This window comes from Dreissena polymorpha, chromosome 4 (assembly GCF_020536995.1).
Source record: "Dreissena polymorpha isolate Duluth1 chromosome 4, UMN_Dpol_1.0, whole genome shotgun sequence".
In the NCBI taxonomy this organism is placed as follows: domain Eukaryota; kingdom Metazoa; phylum Mollusca; class Bivalvia; order Myida; family Dreissenidae; genus Dreissena; species Dreissena polymorpha.
The window spans coordinates 19,528,152-19,556,090 of record NC_068358.1 but is presented as its reverse complement, the minus strand read 5'-3'; the positions used below and the strand labels follow the sequence as shown (position 1 = coordinate 19,556,090).

At 34.7% G+C, this 27,939-nt stretch overlaps 1 protein-coding gene across 4 annotated transcripts in view; it reads right to left on the bottom strand.

Annotated features, from left to right (window-relative positions):
• The window catches only part of LOC127876240 (serine/arginine repetitive matrix protein 1-like), an 84,892-nt gene extending 61,935 nt beyond the window's left edge, over window positions 1–22,957 (bottom strand). For 2 of the 4 annotated variants that reach the window (XM_052421309.1, XM_052421310.1), the window contains exons 1-5: window positions 22,778–22,950; window positions 15,914–16,034; window positions 11,159–11,248; window positions 4,661–4,789; window positions 1,011–1,157 (exon numbers count right to left, since the gene is read on the bottom strand). In XM_052421309.1, coding sequence (XP_052277269.1) covers window positions 1,011–1,157; window positions 4,661–4,789; window positions 11,159–11,248; window positions 15,914–16,027 — 480 coding nt within the window. In that variant the 5' untranslated portion in view covers window positions 16,028–16,034; window positions 22,778–22,950. Of the gene's footprint in view, window positions 1–1,010; window positions 1,158–4,660; window positions 4,790–7,107; window positions 7,141–11,158; window positions 11,249–15,913; window positions 16,035–22,777 lie in introns of all 4 variants that reach the window. The other 2 variants (XM_052421307.1, XM_052421308.1) reach the window with 2 other exon arrangements.
• Between the last annotated feature and the right edge of the window lie 4,982 nt (window positions 22,958–27,939).

Below are 27,939 nucleotides of genomic sequence, written 5' to 3'. Positions count from 1 at the left end.
AATTAAAACAAGAGCTGTCTCCATCGGAAGACATATGCCCCCAAAAAGCTTTTTGAAACCTAAACACAGATTTCGAAACCTAAACGCGGAACCTAAGTTCAAGGTCAAAGGGGTCAAATTTATGTGCGTATGGAAAGGCCTTGTCCATATACACATGCATACCAAATATGAAGGTTACATCTGAAGCGACATAGAAGTTATGAGCATGTTTCGAGCGGAAACACAATTTTTTTATGATTCAAGGGCCGTAACTCAGAAGTGCCTGGGTAAATTTGACTGATTATTGAACTTAACCTAGATTTTATTGCCTTACAAATTTTTATGAAGTTTGCTGAAGATCCGATGACACTTGGAGGAGTTATTGAGCATAAACGAGAAAAAACTCAACTTTTTTACGATTCAAGGGTTGTAACTCAGGAGTGTTTGGGTCAATTCGGCCTATTATCAAACTTTACCTAAGGTCTTATGACCTAACACATTATCATGAAGTATGGTAAAGATCCTATGACATTTGCTTGAGTTATTGAGTGGAAACGAGAAATAACGCAATTTTTCAATGATTCAAGAGCCGTAACTCAGGAGTGTCTAGGTCAATTTGGCCGATTATCGAACTTGACCTAAATGCTATTGCCTTTCACATTGTTATGAAGTTTGGTGAAGATCTGATGACAATTGCTTTAGTTATTGAGCGGAAACAAGAAAAAAAAAACACTTTACACTTTTTTTTATGAATCAAGGGCCAAAACTCAGGAGTGTGTTGGTCAATTTGGCCGATTATTGAACTTGACCTAGATGTTATTGCCGTACACATTTTGATGAAGTTTGATGAAGATCTGATGACAATTGCTTGACTTATTGAGCGGAAACTAATCCAGACGGACTAACTAACTAACTAACTGACTGACGGACATTGCAATTTTAATATGCCCCCAGAACCTATGTTCTGGGGGCATAAAAATTACATGTTTATATAATATCTATTTTAACCCCCCCCCCCCACTCCAACTCACCATGTAGTCCTGGTAGGCTTTGCGGTCCTCTGACTTGGCCACCTCACTGTTGCGGTCATAGTCCACCTTTGGGGCTCCTGGGGGCTGGGGAGCACGCTGCGGAGAGTGGCGCCGAGCCTCGAACTTCTGACGCTCTGCCTCACGTTGCTACACACAAAAATGCATAGATTGTTATTCAGTCATGGGACATTGTTTTTCAGGTCAGGTAACTACAAAACAACTATTATAACAAATATATAAATAAAGCTCATTCCTTTATTAGATCAATTATGTTCCAAGTGAACAACTAGTGTACAATAGCTATGAATAAAACAAATTGATAAATTACGTTCTGGGCAAAAAAAAAATCTCATGAGGGTCTATTGAGGAATGGATGTCTACAAGGAAACAGGTATCTATATTTAGCACATTTATGGTACAAGTATATAAAAGTTAACAACAAGGCTAACAACATCCGTATATATGTCCATAAATATTGGCTATACTGTGCTTCAAAAAATGTTGAATAGCATATAAATCTAATAAATTATGTACACAATACATTAAAAAAAGCCTTTTACAGTTAGTTTTAATACTTAAGTATGCTGACCATACCATACTTTTTTAGTTAAGAAGAGTTAAAGGCATTATAATAAACAATTTTTTAAGTTTCTTTAGTATAGAAAATATTGATAACACAATTGGTTAAATTTTTTATTTACCTTTGTTGATAAGAGGTTAAAAGCACAACAAAGCTATGCATCAGTGTTCTCCAGAAAAATATCAGAAGCCAGTTATATTTTCAAAGTAGCCGGCGACTAAGCAATAAAACTGGTGTATTTGCACCATTTCAAGCAACCGGTGAAATCGCCGGCTGCCAGTGCTTCCACAGAACACTGCATGCTATGTAAGTATTATAAGCTAAACAAGAGATTGCCAAGCAATATGGTCCCCTACCGGTGAAACTCCACCATTGTCATAATTTTATTTTATTTTATTTGTTGCCATAGCAACCAGAATTGTTGACGTAGGAATAAAATGAAATGACATGCATAATCTCCATATTGCCATCTATCCATGTTTCAAGTTTCATGAAAAAATATGAAGAACTTTTAAAGTTATCGCAGGATCCAGAAAAGTGTGACGGACTGACAGACAGACTGACAGACAGACGGATTGCAAACCATAAGTCCCCTCCGGTTTCACCGGTAGGGGGCAACAACACATATTAATAAAAAGAGTAGAAATATTAAACACACACACCCACATATTAACATGTGAATTATGATCAACATCATAGCCTGGCTATTAGCATGCTAACTGTGCACTATTATACGCAATTCAATCATGGCACACTATAGTATAACAAACTATACACTGCATGAACACTGAATGTTATTATTACTGCTGGATGGTCACTGATTATTAAAATGATGGGTTTAATTTGTATACTATGTTTTGCTAGATCAATAATTCACACTATTCTATGCATTACAAAATACTGCTTGAATATCGCACGTTTTGTTGTGATATATACAGTCCACTCTCGTTATCTCGACATCGGATATCTCGATATTCTCGATATGTCGATGCAAGCTCAATGTCCCAACTTTTTTCCTTCTTTATCTATATAAATAAACATCGCATATCTCGATTTTCGTTATGTCGAATAATTCGATATATCGATATAAAATTTTGTCCCGAGTCCCGATTTTACATGTATTTACTGTGGTTTATCTCGAAGTGCGAATAACTGTTCCAGTGTCGGCAAAAGGTGATAAATTTTTTCTTTGATACTTCACCGTCCCGCTTCGCCCGGCTGCTCCCGATACTGTGCGGTAAGAAATTGAATCGTTAATTGCATCAATGATCACACGTGTGTAATGTCGTTAGCCATTAACAATTGAGTAAGGCCTGTCACTTTTACTGTCACTTCAACATCAATTAACTGCGATTAATAAACAGCGTGCCGAAAGACTAATAATCGATTTAACTTTGCATTTCAAACTACAAAATGTACATGTTTAGTTCAGTATTCCGGAACGTGATTTACGCATGTTCAGATGGAATTGATTGGACGTCAATTGCATCATAACTTTAAATAGCAACATTAAAAATAGACATAGAAAAATTATAATCGCATGTGTTCATGCAATTCTGTAATACTTAAAACGTCATTTTAAGCATTTTAATAAAAAAAAATGAATCGTGCCTCGTAAAAACGCGTATATATCAGGTAGAGAGTATTTTGCAAACACGGTGACGGCTTTAGTTAGACCACTTAGCAGATGTTAAAAACAAGTTAAATTTTCGTCTCATTTTTTCTTTGAAAACGCCTTATCGGATATCTCGAACTCTTGTTATCTCGATATTTTTTATTCTTCCCGCCGACTTCGAGATAAAGAGAGTGGACTGTAAATGCTACATGGCATTCTTATGGTATATTAATATTGCATGAAGTATAAGCTTAATCAATTGTTCACACTATGTACAGGGGGAGCGGACATAAGCTGAGTCATTACTGGAAACAATGTAATTCTTCGTTTTTAATGAGTTTCATAGAAAGTTGGATGTGACTTCGAGAATTATTTCCCAAAAACTACATGGAAAGTTTTTTCATGATTGTAAACAAGAGCAGCTCACTTAAATAATGTTATCTTCTCGAGCCAGATCAAGTACTTGGTAACTTTTTGACCATCATGCACATAATTCTTCAGCTCATTGATCACTCAAACATGACTTCTTCATTTTTTTCACTTTTCTTAAAGACAACCCGGGTACATATAGATTTTCATCAATCCAACTGTTGATGGCTAATCCCTATTTATCTTGATAATGGGCCGTAATCACCTAGCAATCAGTTGTGTTTCCATTCTTTGAAAAAACATGTCTTATCAAGATAATATCTTGATTGTTTTAAAAATGGCTACACTTTCTTTGATTGACCAATCGCATGACAAGATTTTGGCAACATGACGTTGTCAACATCACATGATATTAAGTTAGAAAGAAACTACATAATTTACTAGCACATTTCATTAAAAAAATCAGATGTGTTTACACTGAAAGCATGTGATAAAAAATGTTTTATTAAACTCATTCAGAAACTTGTTGGTAAGCTGAAAAAAGCTTGCTTGCTTAGAAACTTCTGCAATTAGATATTTAAGAACAAATTTGATGTCAGCTTTGATATATAAAGTATACAGCAAAGAAGTCTGAAAAGAAACATGGTTTACAAGGAAGGTTCATGAAACTCATGTTCTCAACATTTATTACTAGGAGAATGCTCTGAATAACCAGTAATGGCATCAGATGTTTTCATACTTTATCTAGTAACAATCCTAAACAAATGACAACTGAGCTAAATTACTAATACCACTGTATATAGGAACAAATATATACACAAAATGTCATGTGTTTGTCAATTGCCTGTTGCATTTTAACAGCAAATAAAATCAATCGTATGCACCTTAAATTTTCCATGTTGAGAAAATTGTTTCAAACAGAAAACATTTAATACTTCGGCAACAGATTATAACAATTATCCCTGCCTGTAGGTACCATAAGAAAGCAAATAGTGCAAAGAAATTCACTACAACATAATATCCACAACTGTGCACACAAAATATGGGGATATAGATGGGTAGCAATCTAGGATATTTCTACAATACCTTCTTTAAATGTTCATTATACTCTTTTTGTCGAACTAGATTTTGTTCATGTCGCTGCTTTTCATAACCTCCAATATTGGGAAACCCTTGCTCGGGCGTCCCCACTCTATAATAGACTGGGTCACTTGGCTAGAGGGAATCAGAAACAAGGCTACAGGAATACATGGGTCACTACTGACAAAAGATGTAACTACTGTATCTGAACTAGAATCATCATGAAGATACAACATGTTCGCACTATACCCCTCATATATAGAGATTTTACTCATATAATTATAATCACACACAAGTAATCATAATTACACAATTAAGTTGCCAAGGCCCATGAAATGTGGTGATTACTGAATGCAATACTGTTATTATTAACACTTTTTTGCATTTCCACATAAACACTGCATTCTGATTGGACCATTCACTCATGTGACCTGTGTTTCATTTTACGACGCACCCAGTATGTATGCAAATTAAATCATACATATGCATGACAATACTTATGTCTCTGTTTAAATCAAACTTTAATGTTGGGCTTTTGACGAAGATGAAACCGTAAGTGAAACAACACATGTACGAATTGATAATGAATATAAGTCTGTTGTGGACCTTTTTGTTTAACCATTAATTGCAGCTTTTATACACATTATTTTTATTCATAAGAGTTAAATAAGAGTTTTGTGCATGTCAGCAGCATATTGACTGTCTGGAAAATTACAAGTAATGTATGCATAAATGCAGTTGGCAAAAAATGCTGTTGAATTTTTAATGACTTTTTTGTCATAAAATGTTCACATTGAATTCTTTTTATGTATGACAATATTTACTTCATAATTAAGCACAGTTTGTTGAAGTTGTTTTTAATTTGCATTAACACTTTTGTGCAGCATTGCAAACACTCAATGATGTCAACATAAGAATGTAAGCAGACCAAAAATACATAATATTATTTGATGTTTTATGATGCATGACCAATTAGTTAAAATGTAGTCATTTTAGTTTGATAGTGTTCACAACAGAAGTAGCAAACTTGTAACATAATTACAGTTTACAGGAATACATATTACACACATTTAGGTTGTTACCTATCGGAACCAGACATGCAAGAAAATCATGCAGGAACGATTAAGCTGTCCGATTAAAACAATCCAATATATCATGGCAACATGCAAAAGGTTTCCAAAAGCAATTCTGTGAATGCTTCATTAAATAACAAAATAAAAACATGCAAAAATATTGCAAACAATACTTTGAGTCAGTTTTTAAGTAAGAAACTAACAACATGCCTTTTAACTGCAAAGAACTCTGTGATGAGTTTTGTAGTCATCCGTAAACAACATTCAAAGATATTTTTTAATAATGTTTCAAGTAGAAATGGGTCACAGACATTGATGCCCCCTAAAACACATGTACACAGACAAATCTTCTATATCTGTCTTGTTCTGAGAAAACTGGGCATAATACATGTATGTTAAGTGTCGTCCCAGATTAGCCTGTGCAGTCTGCACAGGCTAATCAGGGACGACACTTTCTGCTTAAACTAGATTTTCGGTAAAAAGGGACTTCCTTTAAACAAAAAATACCATTAAAGCGGAAAGTGTCGTCCCTGCACAGGCTAATCTGGGATGACACTTTACGCAAATGCATTTTGCCCGATTTTCACAGAACAAGACACATTATATTCTACAGAAGCGAAAAGACAAAGGGCCATACCGGAAATTCAGCCATCACAGGTAAAAGTCAAAATTACTTACTTTACAATAATATATACATTGAGGTAATTAAATTGTGAACGTTTTGCAAGATTTTATCAGTAGTTTAAGGTGAGTTAAACACAACAAATAAATTGGGATTATATATTCTATAATGGCAAAACAGACAAAGGGCCATAATTCTGCCAAAACTCATTGCATCAAAAATACCGTAAATTACAATCATCTAAACATTAAGGTCATCTAAACATTAACATTAAACAGCGAAAGTTAAAGCATTGGAACCGCCCAAAAGATAAAGAGAAGTTTACAACACAACAAGAGATTGCAAAGCAATATTGTCCCCTACCGGTGAAACTCCACCATTGTCAGTAATTTAAAAAAAAAATATTTGTTGCCATAGCAACCAGAATTCTTGACGTAGGAACAAATGAAATGACGTGCATAATCTCCATATTGCAATCTATCCATGTTTCAAGTTTCATGAAAAAATATGAAAAACTTTTTAAGTTATTGCAGGATCCAGAAAAGTTTGACGGACAGACTGACAGACAGACAGACTGACAGGCAGATTAGAGCGCAAACCATAGGTATGGGACAATCAAGCTTTTGGAAGAAAGTACGGATTAACAAGTGCAATATCTTATGCCTCTCACTCTTTAGGGGCATAAAAACTTCAATCAGTTATTAAGAAAGTTTAACCCTAGTAGTAGTAGTCCTATTGCACACCAAACTGAGGGGTACCTGCTCCACAAGGGCATTTCTTATCACTGCCGGCTGTCAAACATTATATACTGCTGTCAAACTGGACTATTTAAGATATTAGCATGAATATTTTAGAGGCAAAAAATGTCTATTTAAAAAAGGTGCATTACCATTAGGCCAGAATTTTTTAATTACATGATTTTCGGATTGTTTTTCTTAAAGTGTCGGGTAGGAGGAGGGAAAAAAAAAAAATGGGTGACCAAATATGCACTCATTTTAAAAATGTTATGGTATGAAGTTCTTTTTAATAAGCAACAACACTGATTGTTTTCAAACATGTTGATGTGCAAAATGATCATAATCAGACTGTAGGTCTTGATGTGCATTTTTTAAATTAGTTTGAATTTTAAAAATATATTAACTGGTTCAAAAGGTATGCCATTTTTTAACTTGTCAATAATAAACTTTTTGGTGATTTTTATTGCTGAGCATTTTGGTCATAGTACCTGTGCATTTAGCGGACTTTGTGCGTGGAACTGGCCCAAAAAAAGTTGTCACCACTTTATCGCAGTGTGAAAACCGCAGTTAATTCCAACTTTATTAATGAGGACAATCATTTAAGGAACCTTACGACATTAATGAATAATGGCATTGACTATATTTTTTATTATTTTGAGAAGTATGTTAATACATATATAACCATAAGTACCATCATAACTCTTAATAAGCTTTATTTGTATATAAATAACATTTGTTTCCACTTGATAAACCAGATAACCAACATTATATAATAAAGTTAACAATAATGTAACAGTATGATGCATAAATGTTTCAGAATTTAATATTTATTAAAAGCTAGAATCACACAAATATACATCATCTGAAAGGAAAAATAAATCCAACATCAGAAAATGAAGCATCTCAATTCAAATTGTTAAATAGTTACATTTGGTCATTTGGACATAATATACATCAACTTCTGTTTAATATCAAATTTTACAAATTCTAAAACAACACCTACAGTATTGTAAAAAGGTTTTCTGTTAGCTGTGGTGGTCAATTTCCAGGTTTAATTAAATGAATATTTTTCACATCTATTTCTTGACATAAAGGTCCAGGATAATTGCCACCATCCATTCTTGTTGTCTGAAATAACATCAAACATATTTTTACAAACTATACACAACAAATCAACACATAAATATCACTATCTTTATATGTCCGAATTTTAACATATCCGAAATATAGTACATCTAGGGAAAGACCTATACTTTTGATTTCAGAAATAGTTGGTATCTTAACTAAAATATATCGTTCCCAGAACATTATAATAATGGAACTGTTAAACATAAATGCTCACGAATGCCTATTGAAACATGTTAAAGGGATCTTTTCACGCTTTGGTAAATTGACAAAATTGAAAAAAGTTGTTTCAGATTCGCAAATTTTCGTGTTAGTTATGATATTTGTGAGGAAACAGTAATACTGAACATTAACCATGCTCTAATATAGCCATTATATGCATCTTTAAACGATTATAAAACCTAAAAATTATAAAGCGTTGCAACGCGAAACGATAGAATAATTTGGAGAGTTCTGTTTTTGTCGTTAAATTTTGTAAAACTACGAAGATTGCTTATATAAGGTATAAAATACGTGACGTATGTATACTCGGCGGAATAGCTCAGTAGGCTAAAGCGTTTTTACTTCAGGACTCTGGCAGGACTCCAGGGGTTACTGGTTCGAAACCTGCTCCGGGCAATGTTCTTTTCCTTTTTTTAATTTTATTCTTGAATTTTTACTGGAGCTTTTACGATCCAATGTTTACATTTATCAATATAAAGCATTTAATACATAAGTTAAAAAATGCCAAAATCTGTGAAAAGGCCCCTTTAACATGTGTTTTTGTCATGGTATTGATTAATGAAATAGCGTCCTTAATAATCGTTATAATTATTGATCTTCGTGACAGTTTATCCCAGGATAACATAATTGATAGTTCAATGTCATAATAACCCCCATAAACTTGACTATTTCATTTGGGCATTCATGGCTTGAAATCGTTTCATAAACTGTTGATTTTGCGATTTTTGAACTTTTGGTACGAACTAGTTCGGAACAAATCCGAAGTTTCGTACCCATTGAAAATAACGAAAAAACACATATTATATGCACATATTCTTCACTAAATTAAAATGAAAATTTTTTTCTCTAAAGTATGACAGTATTTGTGCGTAAAAAATGGAAAGTTTAAAGTTGATAGGCGTTGATAGGCGTAAATGGGTTACGCATTTCGAGCACCTGTTAAATTAAATCGTTCTTTTCTTATTGCTTTCATAATAATTTTTAGTCATTTGAATACTATCAATTTTATAAAATTGTAAAGATATAATAAAATATTTACTTACAAATCGATTCCATTCAGGATTTCATTTGACGGTTGCATAATTACTGGGAAATTAGCAGACTTTGCTGATGAGAGCGCTGTACATAGCGTTCTTGAACAAACAATGATGGCGTAGCTTTTGGTGAATTCTAGCACATGTACATGATGAAGGATGTTCACGTATTAACGTGGGTAATTAAAACTGGGTTTATTATGATGATTTTTAACTCATTTGAACTTTTTCTAAAACCCGGCAAGCGTTTCGTGTTTAAAAGCCACCTTTTGGCATTTTTTGGTTTCATCAAAAATTGGAGTCGGCGGGTCCGAAAATCATTTCATTAAAAAATTCTGGCCTTATATGAAAAAATGATGTTTAAGTGGATGATCTTGGCTCAAACATGACAGAACACCATTTTGTGTTAGAACAAGGCACCAAACTTGAATCTAAAGAGCCATGAACAATCCAAAACTCTTCCGAACATATATTTTGTTCTAGTTAAATCTTCAAACCTTCAAAGCTATCAGAACTCATATATAATAAAACATACCATATTATGTTTTATAAGTATTGAAGGAACACCCATTAAAAAAGAATCGTGCATAGTAAAACTTTTGTCAAATGTGTTTCTTTCACCAGGTGCATTGATCAGAAAAAAATGCACAAAAATCATCATCAATACACTGTCACCTCATCATGTGCTTGAAATAAAACCTCGTTATATTTGTTGTGGTATCGGTCAGTCATTTTCTGTATTTCTTGCTCATAGTCTGTAGCACTTTGAGGTCCAAAGGTTATTGGAGCCAGTGGATTTTTTAGTGGGTGGGGTTCACTTAAATCCTTTTAAAGGAAAATATCACACAAATGGTTGATAGCAAAGCATAGCTTTTTTATCAAACCTTTTTATATATAGTGTCTGACCTTTTAAGAGTTAGTGTCTGACCTTTTCAGATCTGGTGTCTGACCTTTTAAGATTAAGTGTCTGACCTTTTTAGATTAAGTGTCTGAACTTTTTAGATCTAGTGTCTGATCTTATTATTCATTGTAAGATGATGAAAATTGTAATTTACAAAAAGGATGGAAAATATGCTATGAATAATATATCCATGGGGGACAACTCTAAAAATATAGTATGACCTAATTAAAATTTAAGTGCCACAATTATAGGTATATATAACAATTTACAGATCTCCAATTCAATTTATACATACGCAGATTTATATAAAAGAATCCTTAAAAAATACATCTTTAAAACAGAATAAGTTATTAAGACAAAACATTATAAAAGCGTAAGAAATGAAATTGTACAAGACAGACTCATGGTTCTTTACTGCTTGTCATTTAGAAACTTATATTTATTTGAACTCATACCATGAACTCAACCTTATATATATATAAACAGCAGAAGTAAATACACAGACACAATGATAATTACAGGTACAATTTAAACTACAAGAAAAATGAAATAAACTAAAAACATGAAAGAGAGATGGTAACAGAGTCAAAACAACAATTTCTGTCATGTAAGAGGCCAGACCTATTATTTGTTCAAAGATTCTCTCAACATGTGATTGTTGCAGTAAATGAAACGTAAAACATTTAAGATTCCAAAGATTTTGTAGTTCTTGGGCCTTATATAATATTTTGGTCTCATAAATGATACATATTCTTTAAAGGTGATATACAATTCCCCTTAGTGTGCCTACCTTTTCTTGCTGCCTCAGCCAGTCTGCATGTCTTTCCTCTCTCAGGGCTCTCTGCTTGTCTTCATAACCATCGCTGTTCAAAGGCAGACTCTGTTATACAAAAAGCAGAGTTTAAATACTTTGTACAACAAGCTTTTTCGGCGTAAGCTGTATTAAGCCAGCTTTTCACCTTAGCCTGACCTTTGTAAGTGTCCAATAAAATTCCAATAAAATTTCCCGCGGCTAGGTACGAATGAATACACTTCATTTATTCCATTGGCTGATTTGAGTATACCACCAGAACATTGGAAACATATCCGCGTCTTTGTAACACTGTTTTACTGTATGAAACAATTTTATCTCGAATGAAAAGGCTTAATAGATAGAACAGTTTTACACTCAATTCTCGACATCAATACAGTTTGTGCGTACACCTTTTATTTTCAGAGTATTACCAGCGCAAGAGCGTTTATACTTAAAAGGCTATGTTCTCATATTAAGTACTTACTTCCTTATTCCTGTCAACATGTTAACATGTAAAAGTATAAAGAGCAATGGAAGCGAGGCCTCACTTTAAAGCATTGCATTTCAACCCGCGAGGTATATCAGGTCAATTCGCGGACATTCAGAGTTTATATACAGGTCATCACCGGAGTTGGCGGCCAGTAAAATAATCGTTATATAATAAAGACGCTATCCGTGAACTAGGTGACCTGGAATTTTCTTTAGACCGGAAATATGTTAAATGAAGATATTCAGCAATATAATTATGGTATGTAAATAATAGATTCTTAATGTGTTTTCAACAATACAATGATAAATATTATTGTTGATAAATTTAACAATAATTATTCGTCCATATTGCCTAATGTACTAAAGTGATATTATGAGCATGTAACAGTTTATAGGTGTCAATCGCAACCGTTGATTATGTTTGATGTTTCTACTTCATATACACTTATATTAATTAATGCAGCATCATCATACTAAAACAATATACCAGAAAGAGAAAAATAATGCATTTGAATATCAACCGTACTTTCGTTTGACAACTGATCATGCGTTTACGAGTTGAACCTAAATTTAGTTTTAGTGCAGATTTGTTCATACGACACAAAGACACGAAATTGTTTTACGGATCATTTCAGCTTACAGGACTGGGTGGGTCACGTAAGAATATCGAATATAAAATATATTTTTATAAACAACTGGTAGCAAGGTGAGTTGCAGATAATTAATCAGTAACCACATTTTAACTAACTATTTTGACCTGTTAATTCTTTTCAGCTCAATTCAACAGTGCAAAATGCCCATAATATCACTTTAAGCATTAGCACGATGATAATTGATACTGTTAATAATCGAATCAAATAGCAATGCCCGACAAACCACTAAAACAGGTTTGTTTGAAGAACGCGCCTATAAATACGGATACTTCTCGTGTGGCCGGTTGACTCATATGTTTAAATTTCACTTCCATTCTTCTTTTGGTTTTCTGTTTTGTATCTATAGGTTTATGACCAGCAATATGTTATAATGTTAAATAAGCCGCGAAAACTCCCCGTAACATCCCGTACTGCGTGTGATGCAGCTAAGAACTGCACAGAAAAAGACGCTATACTTGATCTCATTCATTAAACTATTTACGCCGTATATCTTTTTTTAAAGATATTTCTTGTTTCTGGTAAGCAGATTAACGCAGCTTTTCAGGCAATGTTCCCGTATTAAGTAATTATTACCATATTGCATTCTGTGCAATAGTATATTTTAGATCATAAAAGTATTGTTGCTCCCTATTCATTTTGACCAAATTATTTTTTAATAGTAACTTACCTAATTTACCATTTAACATAATATATAAGTATTAAGTTTAAAACAAGCCTTCATTAGAGCAGTGGAATCATGACCTCACTTTAATGCATTGAATTCCATCCTGCAAGGTAGCAAGGTCAGTAAAAGAAACCTTATATAAACGCTATTGTGTTAACTAGGTGAACTTGAATTATATTTTTACCAGAAATATCTTCAATAAAGATATTATTATGATATGTGAATAATAGATTCTTTATGTGTTTTAAACACTTCCTTGATAAGAACTATTTTTTATTAATTTAATAATAATTAATAAGGAATGCGCATATAAATATTTCAAAATATGTATGGGTGATTAGCATGTAGCCATTTGAATTGTGTGCTTTCATTTTCATTCCTCCTTTGTTTCTCTGTTCTGTATTAATAGATATATGATAAATAAAAATGATATGCAAAATAATCCACAAAATATGGCGCAACAACCGTATTTGATTTGTGTGTGATGCAGTTAAGAACTGCTAAGAACAAGAGATGTGTTTGTCAGAAATACAATGCCCCCTATTGTGCTGCTTTGAAATAAAATTTCAATATATCATTTGGCAGGTTTAGAAATTATCTCCCTTTAAAGCTTATTACTTCCCTTGGATTGTATTTTTTGACTTTTGACCTTGAAGGATGACCTTGACCTTTCACCACTCAAAATATGCAGCTTCATGAGCTACACATGCATGCCAAATATCAAGTTGCTATCTTCAATATTGCAAAAGTAATGGCCAATGTTAAAGTTTTCGGACGGACGGACAGACGGACGGACGCACAGTTCAACTGCTATATGCCACCCTAGCGGAAGCATAAAAAGCCATTCCCTATATTTGATCTATTTGATATAACTCTTAATTTTTCACCAACAACAGCCACAATCAACGCCGCATGTACACTGCAACTCCAATATATCGCGGTTGAAGGGGTCCAAAGATCGCGACCGTGATATATCCGGCGCGCGATATAAATTGTCAGTTTATGTATGCATGTATATGTATACATTAGCATCATTATGCAATCTAAAAACACGCTATTTACCAACCTTATTCAAGTTTGTGTTATATCCATATGTCATTAATTGGTATAACACAAAACATTATTCCATGTGAGTATTTTCAAATGCGTATAATTAAATTTTTAATCCGAAAAACATTGCCGAGTTTTATTGTTCAAGAAAGCATGCACAAATTAGACCCATGTACAAAATGACGTCATTCATTTCTCATGAAAAGCATGCACAGCATGGGGTTTAATAGTAGAGCATTGTGACTAACTGATCTATATTGTATACTGTATCTAACGCACACAGATTGTTGAGATAGGTCAGTATTGACTTGTGACATTTACTGTTATAATTGTGTACACCTTCATGTGTGCACTGGTGCGTTTCGGCAGTTCAAAGCAAATTCAATAGAGAATTGTAACACCCGAAATGACCTGTCATGTTTGACAAATGGGTCTTTTGTTTATCGCAGTACACAGGTGTTAATGTGATGTACAATGTAAACAAACAATCTGGTCAAAACTAGATTATGACTGTTGGATTAAAGTTGGTGAAAAAAAGGGAAAAATACTTGCTTGAAACGGATTTTAATGCATCAAATTCTCAGATAAAAACATTTTATTTAAGGATTATGCTCGTCAGATTTTTGGGAGCCATAGCCGATTCGCGATATATTGGACAACGCGATATAACGGACCGTGATATATTGGAGTTGCAGTGTATTTTTAAAAGATATTTATTGTTTTTCTTATTGTCATGTGTATTTAATTATCCCCCGCCAGAGGCGGAGGGATATTGTTTTGGCGTTGTCCTCCGTCCGGCACTTTTGTGTCCGGAGCCATATCTTGCAAGTGCTTTGGCGGATTTCATTGAAACTTCGTATGAGTATATATATGCATAAGAGTATGATGCACGCCAAAAGGCATTGAACACCACCTGTTAAAAACAGAGTTATGGCCCTTTGTATCTTGAAAAAAATGCTTTTTACTATAGGCACTTTTGTGTCCAGAGCCATATCTTGGAAGTGCTTTGGTGGATTTCATTGAAACTTGGTATGAGTATATATATGCATAAGAGGATGATGCACTCCAAATGGCATTGTATACCATCTGTTAAAAACAGAGTTATGGCCCTTTGTATCTTGAAAAAATGCTTTTTACTATAGGCACTTTTGTGTCCGGAGCCATATCTTGGAAGTGCTTTGGCGGATTTCATATAAACTTGATATGAGTATATATCCCCCACCAGAGGCGGAGGGATATTGTTTTGGCGTTGTCCGGCTGTCTGTCCGTCCGTCACTATTGTGTCCAGAGCCATATCTTGGAAGTGCTTTGGTGTATTTCATTGAAACTTTGTATCACGCAAAATGGCATTGTACACCATCTGTTAAAACCAGAGTTATGGCCCTTTGTATCTTTAAAAAATCTGTCAGTTTGTTCATCCGTCCCATTTGCACCCATCCTCAAACAAAGCATATGTTGCGGGGGATATCAATTCTACGAATTTGCTTGTTTCATTTGGTACTTGCCAACAATATGTCATAAAAATTTGGATACATGTAACTGCAATTATTCTTTTCTCAAGAATGAAAGAACACCCATGTTTTGTAAAATGTTATAATTTATTGAGTTGCTCATGCTTGTAAATTCTAATACACCAAGTAAATAAACACTTTTTAATATAAGAATATTTTTAAATAATTGTATAATGTCAGTATGTTTGCACAACACAAATTTCAAAAGATGCCATACTACAAAAAAATGATATTTCAAAGAAATTGGTGTCTTACATTGCTAGTCATCATTGGTGTCTTACATTGCTAGTCATCATATAGTGTTTGAGCCATACTATTATTACATTTACAATACAAAAACTTAGAAAAGACAACGTAAAAAAAAACAGGGATGCTGGCTGCTTACCGTTCCACCTCCAAATTTGTTTCTTTTGGACGACACTTCTTGGTCATACTTGTATGTGTCAATGAACCTTGCAACCTCGGGCTCCCTGCCATGATCCAGTGCTAGCGCTGCCATACTTCACCTGAAGTAAAATGGGCAAATTCAGAGATTTTTTTTTACAACAGCAGTCTCTTTATTTGGTGACATTACAGGGTTATAATTTAAGGTTTGGAAGGCACTACATGTTTTAAGATTGGGATTGTTAATATTTTACACCTTATTATGAGGTTAAAACTTTTAGAGATGTGTAATATCGTACGGACAATTTTAAGAATATACTTTTGGACTATATGAACTTATAATTATAAAAACTTCAAAGGATGTTAAACTAAAAAGTGCTATTCAAACATAAATACAACATTTTTATTAGTATTTTATCATTAATATTTTGTGGACTTGTGTGTAAAAGAGTATTAGACTAAATCTTGTTACGGAAATGGCAAGTTGCCAATCTTTTGTTTTTTCTTAAGGGTAAATAAGTCCTGAAAGTATTACATTCCCCAAATGGTATGTCAAACAATAATCATCTTAAACAATACTGTTATTTTGCACCGAAGTCTACATGACAAATATCATTCCCATTCTTTGTACAGGGTTACACTAACTCATATAAGTGTCCCGGCGTCACATTGTTTGTTCAGGCCATACAATGTTTTCTCTCAAGACGCTAAGCTCAGAATTAGCATGCACGTCTTAAGAGCTAAATAAACAATCTTTGGGCACAAGCGCAATAGGAGTCTTTAAATGAAACTTCAAATATAAATCATGACTGCTTGAAGTGTTTGTATTGTGAAAGAATTTTAGTATGATTTTATTTCACAGTTGGCTTTATTTTATACAACAGAAGTTATAAATAATAACAGCTACTTGTTATATTCTTTACAAGAACTATTATACACATATTTTCTTGTTTTCATTATTTTAAAACAATTGTAGATTTACAGGCAGCTATCATAACATTTGCTCCTTAATATTAATACTTACTGTAAACCTTATAAAAAATATGGTGTCATTGACCTAGTTAAAATAAGCAGCCATTAATGCAACAGTGTCAAAACTAGACAGCCAATAATGTCCCAGTATCAAAACTAGACAGCCAATAATGTCCCAGTATCAAAACTAGACAGCAAACAATGTCCCTGTATCAAAACTAGACAGCCATTCATGTCACAACAAGTGTATCGTAACTAAAGAGCAATCACAGCGAGTGCATCATAACTAGAAAGCCATTTATGTCACAGCGAGTGTATCATAACTAGAAAGACGTTTATATCACAGTGAGTGTATCATAACTAGAAAGTTGTATATGTCACAGCGAGTGCATCATAACTAGAAAGCCATTTATGTCACAGCGAGTGTATCATAACTAGAAAGCCGTTTATATCACAGTGAGTGCATCATAACTAGAAAGTTGTTTATGTCACAGCGAGTGAATTATAACTAGAAAGCCAATTATGTCACAGCGAGTGTATCATAACTAGAAAGCCTTTTCTGTCACAGCGAGTGTATCATAACTAGAAAGCTGTTTATGTCACAGCGAGTGAATCATAATTAGAAAGCCATTTATGTCACAGTGATTGTATCATAACTAGAAAGCCGTTTATGTCACAGCGAGTGTATCATAACTAGAAAGCCAATTATGTCACAGCGAGTGTATCATAACTAGAAAGCCGATTATGTCACAGCGAGTGTATCATAACTAGAAAGCCATTTATGTCACAGCAAGTGTATCATAACTAGAAAGCCGTTTATGCCACAGCAAGTGTATCATAACTAGAAAGCCGTTTATGTCAAAGCAAGTGTATCATAACTAGAAAGCCGTTTATGTCACAGCGAGTGTATCATAACTAGAAAGCCGTTTATGTCACAGCGAGTGTATCATAACTAGAAAGCCGTTTATGTCACAGCGAGTGTATCATAACTAGAAAGCCGTTTTTGTCACAGCGAGTGTATCATAACTAGAAAGCCGTTTATGTCACAGCGAGTGAATCATAACTAGAAAGCCGTTTATGTCACAGCAAGTGTATCATAACTAGAAAGCCGTTTATGTCACAGCGAGTGTATCATAACTAGAAAGCCGTTTATGTCACAGCGAGAGTATCATAACTAGAAAGCTGTTTATGTCACAGCAAGTGTATCATAACTAGAAAGCCGTTTATGTCACAGCGAGTGTATCTTAACTAGAAAGCCGTTTCTGTCACAGTGAGTGTATCATAACTAGAAAGCTGTTTATGTCACAGCGAGTGTATCATAACTAGAAAGCCGTTTATGTCACAGCGAGTGTATCATAACTAGAAAGCCGTTTATGTCACAGCGAGTGTATTATAACTAGAAAGCCATTTATGTCACAGCAAGTGTATCATAACTAGAAAGCTGTTTATGTCACAGCAAGTGTATCATAACTAGTAAGCCGTTTATGTCACAGCGAGTGTATCATAACTAGAAAGCCGTTTATGTCACAGCGAGTGTATCATAACTAGAAAGCCGTTTATGTCACAGCGGGTGTATCATAACTAGAAAGCCGTTAATGTCACAGCGAGTGTATCATAACTAGAAAGCCGTTTTTGTCACAGCGAGTGTATCATAACTAGAAAGCCGTTTATGTCACAGCGAGTGTATCATAACTAGAAAGCCGTTTATGTCACAGCGAGTGTATCATAACTAGAAAGCCTTTATGTCACAGCGAGTGTATCATAACTAGAAAGCCGTTTATGTCACAGCGAGTGTATCATAACTAGAAAGTTGTTTAAATCACAGCGAGTGTATCATAACTAGAAAGCCGTTTATGTCACAGCAAGTGTATCATAACTAGAAAGCCGTTTATGTCACAGCTAGTGTATCATAACAAGAAAGCTGTGCCGTTTATTTCACAGCGAGTGTATCATAACTAGCAGGGGTTTTTTTTCATTTAAAAATTGGGTCCAGTAACCGGACCCATTCCCAATGAAAAAAAGTGTAATATTTTTCCCAAATGGGAGCTAAAAATTCCCAATATAAGGTTTCCAAAAAAAATTGAATTTTCCCTTCCCAATCCAATGGGACCCTGCCTTATACCAAAAATGGTGAAACAAAACCACTGACTAAAAAGCTGTTTATGTCACCGCATGTGCATCTGTATCTTATCTAGACAGCCATTTGTATCAATCAAGGTTTAACCAGAATATTATTTTATTTAACCAAATAGTCATACATATTCTTACCAAAATAATCAACTTTTTCCTTTATATAAGCATACATGCAATACGTCCCGGGTTGTCCGGGAATGTCCCGGAAATGAAGAACGTGTCCCGCAGTCCCGGAAATCTGTCAAATGTCCCGGATTTTACAAAATCCATATATACATGTACCTTATCTTAGGCTTAACTGCACTTCGAATCTGTGTTCCCACTAATCCCCAGCGTCTCCATGTCAATGCCTACCCCAATAGGTGTCTACGCTACGTGTCAAAATCGATCAATTACCAGGGGTCCTCTTATCATATGTATTGTCTCACGTTCGCAGTCAAATCGAAAAGGTGGCAGTGTTTAATGTGGTTATTAATCGGCTTGAATACATGTATACTGATTGTATGGCAGATTGTTGGCGCACGCTTCGAATAAGCGACAACATTCGTAATTAAGCAGTCATACCTGTACCTGCTGTAAGATCATGCATACAACGACTGACGTAATTTTCATACCCGTGTGATTTTATTGCAGTTTGTTGAATTCATTAGACACAATTGTAAATGTTTCGTTTGATTCTCAAATGAGCATTATTTAATTCGTAATCCAAAACACACTTCCGAATTTTAATGCTTACGCGACATTTACAAATACTAGCGTCAAATAAACAGTGCTTTATCCTTTGTCACATAAAAAGCGCGCGAAAATTATGCAGACATGTAGAACGTCGCATGAAAAGTGTGTGTATTTTGTGTTGTATAAAAACATAAACATCACGTGAGGCGATTTACGCGTGTTCAGTAGGAAAAAAACCCCGATTGAACGTTATTTCATCACATCTTTAAATAGTAACAAATGTGCGACCAAATTTTTATGAGGCCGTGAATACGCCCATGTTTTTCATGCAGACGACATGACATGTACACAAAGCAATTTGATAAATTTTCTAACACGAAAACACTAGGCATGTATCTAGTAACGGAACTAGTAATGTTTAATTTGATGTTAATAGATATATTGTATTTCGGAAAGGTTGTCGAACTTAGCAATTTACAATGTGAAAAAAATGCTAATATATCTATATAAATCGCTATATGTATACATGTCCCGGAAAATCGGCAAAAGTCCCGGAAATTTTTTCTCAATGTCCCGGAATCGGTCTGAAAATTTATGGCATGTATGTATAAGACAAGTTTAAACTAGACCTTTCTGCGTCAAATGATGTATTAATACATGTCTTTTCAAAACATGTGATTTGTATGTCTTCTTTGAAAATTTACAAATTTCAAATAAAGCCCTTGCTTTCAAAATTATTTTTTAATTGTTTTCATTGTAAGGCGGTAAATAATAAATGGAATATAATAAGACAGTGATTTTTAAGTGTTTTCTTTTGCACTATTTTATTATGTGACATCACAGTCATTTCGCTCCACAGGCTTGTGGAAGAATTTCTTAAGATCAACTAACCTCATACAATTCAACAAAACACAATAGTCATGGTCCTAACTTTGCTTCAAACAAACATTAACAACAACTATGTTGTGTGATGTGCAAGAGACGCATATATTGTGGCAACATGTGCACAGAGCTTAAATACAAACTTTTTTTTTTTAAAGTACACAACTTCAAATCTATACTAACTAGAGCTTTGTCACAGACGTGACGAATAACTCCACATGCCGCATTGACACATAATATTTTGCATGTTGTCTTCACAAAAAACAGCGGACACCATGCTCAATTTTTAAAACGCACTAAGTGACCCCTTGACCTAGTTTTTGACCCAGAAAGGCCCATGTTCTAACTTGGCCTTAAGATCATCTCCATAAAACTTCTGACCAAGTTTGGTGCAGATCGGATGTAAACTACTTGAATTAAAGAGCGGACACCATGCTGAATGTTAAAAAACGCACTCAGTGACCCCGTGACCTAGTTTAAGGCCCGGAATGGCCCATGTTCAAACTTGTCCTAGAGATCATTTAGATAAAACTTGTAACCAAGTTTGGAGAGGCTTAGATGAAAACTACTTGAATTAGAGAGCGGACAACATGGTGAGGTTTGAAACACACTAAGATACCCGTGACCTAGTTTTTGACCCGGCATGACCCATATTCAAATTTGACCTAGACATCATCTAGATACAACTTCTGACCAAGTTTGGTGAAGATTGGATAAAAACTACTTGAATTAGACAGCGGACAAACTTGTGACTTAAAACACACTAAGTGACCCCGTGACCTTGTTTTTGACCCATGTTCGAACTTGACTTACTCATCATCTAGTTACAACTTCTGATTAAGTGTGGTGAAGATCTGATTTAATTTACTTGAAATAGAGAGTGGACACCATGCTCAATGTGTAAAACGTACTAAGTGACCCTGTGACCTAGTTTTTGATCTGGCATTGCCCATGTTTGGACTTGGCCATAAGATCATCTAGATAAAACTTCTGACCAAGTTTGGTGAAGATCAGATGAAAACTACTTGAATAAGAGAGAGGACACCATGCTGAATGTTAAAAAACGCACTAAGTGACCCCGTGACCTAGTTTTTGACCCGGCAAGGCCCATGTTCAAACTTGGTCTTAAGATCATCTAGATACAACTTCTGACCAAGTTTGGTGCAGCTCAGATGAAAACTACTTAAATTAGAGAGCGGACAACATGCTGAATGTTTAAAACGCACTAAGTGACCCCGTGACCTAGTTTTTGACCCGGCAAGGCCCATGTTCACACTTGGCCTAGAAATCATGTAGATACAACTTCTAACCAAGTTTGGTGAAGATCGGATGAAAACTACTTGAATTAGAGAGCGGACACTTAATACGGACCGACAGACAGACCGACCGACAAGTTCACTCCTATATACCCCCCTAAACTTCGTTTTTGGGGGTATAACAAGTATAATTCATGCACATATCTGTATTTTGTGCATATGTGTATATTCGTAAAATAAAAAATTGTATGTAAAAGTATACACTTAATCTTGTATAGAACAACAACAACATGAATTTGAATTTTATGTTGCTACGTTGAGGACTTCACTACAACTGAAATCAAATGCTATTTATTTCTGTAAATAGCCCTACACAAAAAACTTGCAAAACCAGTTTGTTTTCTCATGTCCGTCAGCATCAAAGTACTCAGCTATAAGATGTAACGCGGAGTACTAATAATTATAATCACTATATATTTAACATGATACTTTCTGTCCTTTTAAAACAGTTATTTTGTAAACAACATTTGTAGCTTATTAATACTTGTTTAACCCTTACCCTAATGAAGACTAGAAAGACTGTATACAATTTTCTAACAACCATACTTTTGAAATATTCATATTCATGATGACCACAGTTTATGGTGATGTTTGCATGGGATAGAGTATTTACCTCCACATTGTTATAGCCACTGTAATTATGCAAAGAAAACAAAGATCTCCAGGCAACTTATTTCCTTATGATAAACAAATAAAGAGAGGAATTTAAAGATAAATGGATGAATACAGGCTGCACAGGCTAGTCTGGGACGACACTTTACTCACATGCATTAAACCCCCTTTTCACAGAACACTGCTCATATATAGGTATAATGAAGTCTCTTGTAATACTAGATTTAATATAACCTTTTGATTAGCACTAGACAAGTTGTAAGTAAAGAACAAACCTGTTCAAATATCAATGACTGTATAGACATCCACAAAGTAACTCATTCAATCTTTTGAGCTTTTGAGCTAAATCTGCCCCCTAAAATATCTTTATGGAAAATTAATCCATGCTACAACACAACTGTCCATGCTGAATGAAACAATTAATTTTAGCCATTAGCTTGATCAATATTTGTTCAATCGATATCCAACAAAACTATAAACAGGCTTAAACAATGTGATAAGCAGTTAAGATACAAGAAAGATACCAGTATCAATTGACTGACATTTTATTTCATTCTATAATAAAAACTGTATATGACAGGTCTACCCAAAACATACAAAAACTAACTTTCATAATTATAATAATTATAAAAGCCGTTTAAACTTACCAATTGACATGTTTTTGTTCTTTTGACAAAGTCATTCAACCCTATGAAATCCTCAATTGTTTGGCACTGTGAATGCCTGATTAGATATCAGATTGCCAAATTGTTTGAAAAGGAATAAACACACAAATCTGTTTCAAATTTAAGGTTGGTAAATATACACACGAGAATGGGTTTCAAAAGCAAGCGCTTGTTGTATCAAAGAGGGACAAACATGCACATACACTCTACTTAAAATAAAAGATATTTTAAATATAAATACCATCCAGCGCTATAACACATTTAACAACACATTCAAACAAAAGTTTTCAGTCTTCACATTAAGTACCAAATGTCTGGGACAAAAACAAAATAGGAAATTGATTTTCAAAAGTTTTTTTAACTAAAAACTGATAGCTACTTATTTCTTCATAACCATGCCTGATATGTATGAGAATAATATGCATGAACCTTTTTTTATGTAGTACTATGCAGAGACCCTGTTTTTCTTCTACACTGTCACATTTTGTTGAAGTATGCTTTGGTATAGTACTTCCATACCTTAACGTATTCATTTTAATGAAAATAAGGCTGTCCTTGAAAAATTGTTTTGATTGACGGTTACCATAGCAGGGGATGTGGGTAGGTGAATTAATGTATCTATGATTTGTTCAAGTGTCTATCTATTGTATTATATATATGGTGATTACAGTAAAAGACTGTATATAGTGGAACCCATTCAGCAGGGACTTACTCTAGGCCTTAAAAATAGGGAGAAGTGACTCTCCTTTTTTCTGAAACAAGGAGAAGTTTGGAAAACAGGGAGAAGTTTTTGCGTATAATATCGAATTTAAGTTTTTCAAAAACAAAACATGTTCATTTCACAACTTTTATTATTTCTATCATTATACTATGTTTATTTGTAAAAACAATAAATTCTCATTAAAATCTACTTCATCATAACACATTTAAGTCATTTAACACATTTAAGTTATTTAATTTATGTACCGGAAGCATCTTTTCATCAAATATTTATATTCATTATATTATCATCATCCCTATGACTGCTTTTGTAACAAAACACAATCTTAATGCATGGTGAATCTAGTATATCGGCGCTGTCGTTCTCAAACTTCGTAGCTCCAAAATTTTCAAAATATTTTTTTCGTCTTTTCCGAATATATTAAGTCTGGCGCGTGTTTTGTGCTATATCTCGTAGCTCTACGCTATGCCAATCAGATCCCTTGAAAAAGCCACGTGACGTAATGTTGTAGAATGATTGTTGGCTTTTTTCCCAGCGAAAAGTGGTAGCGACGCCATTTCACCTATAGGTACGTCGTTTCGTTTGGACAAATTTGACAAAAACGTTTTTATAAAAAAAAATATTTGCAACTACGAGATTTCCTATCAGACGAATTGTCGGTTTTTTCTCTCTCCTCAAAAGTTGGCATTTTTGTAGCTACAAGGTTTGAGAACGACAGCGACGATATATCTCAATTACACCACACCATGTCCTATTTATTTTTATGAACATGATGGTATCATTTTGAATGGATAAAATGGATAAAATAGGAAAAAGAACACAGATGATTGTATTTGCTTCACATAAAAACTGCACCATTCATTTTTTAATCGGGCAGCTTGATTTTAGCTTTTCCGGTCTTGCTTACTAAAACAAGAGATGTGTTTGTCAGAAACACAATGCCCCCTATTGCGCCGCTTTGAAGCCATAAATTTGACCTTTGACCTTTAAGGATGACCTTGACCTTTCACCACTCAAAATGTGCAGCTCCATGAGATACACATGCATTCCAAATATCAAGTTGCTATCTTCACCCCAGGAAACCCGATACCTTGGGGTCGTGTAATACCGTAGGGGACAGTGCTGTGCATTTTGGCATGAACATACATAGGGCAAGTAACTTGGAAAAATTAAATTTTTAAAAGTCCAATTTGAAACATCTGTGTATTAACATTGATAACAAAGGTATTGGCCTACATGTAGAAAAAATCCTGACAAATTTTCTTAGAAAATGAGTGAAATGTGGCTCCCTGAAGTAGAAGATCGGGCAAAACGGGCCATGTTCAGGCATTTAGGGAAGAAAAAACTGCTTTAATTTGCAAGCCACTTCAATAATTAAAGGATTTATACAAACTTTCACATGTCTGCCATAACCTCTCAGTAAGGTCTCTCCAGAAAACTATTTATTGTGGAGAAATTTGCGTTTTTAATGACCATGTTGGGAAAACATTGATACCATCTGGGGAAGACCAGGAAACCATATGAGGGCAGTGACCCTATGTTAGTTCATGCCAAAATGCACAGCACTGTCCCCTATGGTATTACACGACCCGCAAGGTATCGGGTTTCCTGGGGTAAGCTTCAATATTCAAAAAGATATGACCAAACTTTAACAAAGGTTTAAGTTTTAGGTAAGAAAAATACAATGATTTTTTTCCTTTGACCTTGAAGGATGACCTTGACCTTGACTTTCCACCACTCAAAATGTGCAGCTCCATGAGATTCACATGAATGCCAAATATCAAGTTGCTATCTTCAATATTAAACTAGAGCTTTGTCACAGATGTGACGAATATCCCCACAAGCCGCATTGACACATAATATTTTGCATGTCGTCTTCACAAAAAACAGCGGACACCACGCTCAATTTTTAAAACGCACTAAGTGACCCCTTGACCTAGTTTTTGACCTAGGAAGGCCCATGTTCTAACTTGGCCTTAAGATCATTTCCATAAAACTTCTGACCAAGTTTGGTAAAGATCGGATGTAAACTACTTGAATTAGAGAGCGGGTGCCATGCTGAATGTTAAAAAACGCACCAGGTGACCCCATGACCTAGTTTAAGGCCCGGAATGGCCCATGTTCAAACTTGTCCTAGAGATCATTTAAACTACTTGAATTAGAGAGTGGACAACATGGTGAGGTTGAAAACACACTAAGTGACCCCGTGACCTTGTTTTTGACCCGGCATGACCCATATTCAAACTTGCCCTAGACATTATCAAGATACAACTTCCGACCAATTTTGGTAAAGATTGGATAAAAACTACTTGAATTAGAGAGCAGACAACATGGTGAGGTTTAAAACAAACTAAGTGACCCCGTGACCTAGTTTTTGACCCAGCATGGCCCATGTTGAAACTTGACCTACACATCATCTAGTTACAACTTCTGACTAAGTGTGGTGAAGATCGGATTTAAACTACTTGAAATAGAGAGCGGACACCATGCTTAATGTGTAAAACTTACTTAGTGAACCTGTGACCTAGTTTTTGATCTGGCATGACACATGTTCAAACTTAGAAGGCCCATGTTCGAACTTGGCCTTAAGATCAACTAGATACAACTTTTGACCAAGTTTGGTGAAGATTGGAAGAAAACTACTTGAATTAGAGAGCGGACAACATGCTGAATGTTTAAAACGCAGTAAGTGACCCCGTGACCTAGTTTTTGACCCAGCAAGGCCTATGTTCGAACTTGGCCTAGACATCATGTAGATACAACTTTTGACCAAGTTTGGTGAAGATCGGATGAAAACTACTTGAATTAGAGAGCGGACACTTAATACGGACCGACCGACAGACCTACCGACTCACCGACAAGTTCAATCCTATATACCCCCTAAACTCTGTTTGTGGGGGTATAAAAAAATATCAAACTTTAACCAAGGTTAAAGTTTTGGGGCACACACAATGACAGACAGACAGACAGGCGAAAAAACAATATACCCCCAATCTTTCAATCCGGGGCATAAAAATCAGGCGACTTGATCTTCTCTTTTCTGGGCTTGTAGGCTTATCATGGGCGTTAGAGCGAAATTATCGTTAGTCGCCCGTAGGGTAGTCCCTGCCCATTGATATAACATTTGGACTTATAATTTCAGAAGCAAATCACAATGAGAGAGAAAAATACTTGTTTATGACAGTTGGTTGAAAAGCAGCAATTAAATCATGTGTGGCTGAATATACAGATCACAAGTTTTAATGAAAACATGTATATTTTGTGAACTTTGCAAACCAATTTGTTTCATACAACATAGCTAAAATTAAATTCTGGTTAGGAGCAATTTGGATGGGTCCATCTTTTAAGGATGGGCTAATAATGTTGGAAATATCACACAGTTAGAAAAATTAAGGTATCAGTATGCTGTACATTAATAATTCAAGCCTTATATATTTGTGAACAGTCAAAGCATTTGTATATTGCTTAACATCACACCATGATGAAAGAAAATCCAACAAAGGCCTTTGATAGTACTTTTGAATTACAAACTGACAGACTAAATATTTGATGTCAGGATGAAATCACCAGTGAATGGTGTATAAATCCCTCAAGAACATCAATTAGAACTGTGTCCACCAAGGATTATTGATGTGTATTTGTTTAGTGGGCAAGACAATCATAACAGAGGTTTGGTCCTTATCCCTTCCACACACTGTCCCCAGTAAAGTACAAAGTAGCCTAACAGTCTGTAGTAGGGTTTATTTATATTTGATAATGTTAATGGCAGCTCTGGTGTAAATCACTTGACTACAATAACAGTTGTGCACGACATCTCTCTATTTATTAAAATGTTTGTAGTTTGCTAGTCAGATTGAAGTTATCAACTCTCCAAACAAACTAGGGCTATTATCTATTCTAATTATGTTTTTGAAGACCGCTTTTTGCAGACCCATAAACGGTTTTAAGGTCAAAGCTTTTAAAAGAGAACAAGAGCTGTTTCCATAGGATGACATATGCCCACAATAAACGCTTTGATAGAAATTAAAAGCATTTTTCAAAACCTAAACGC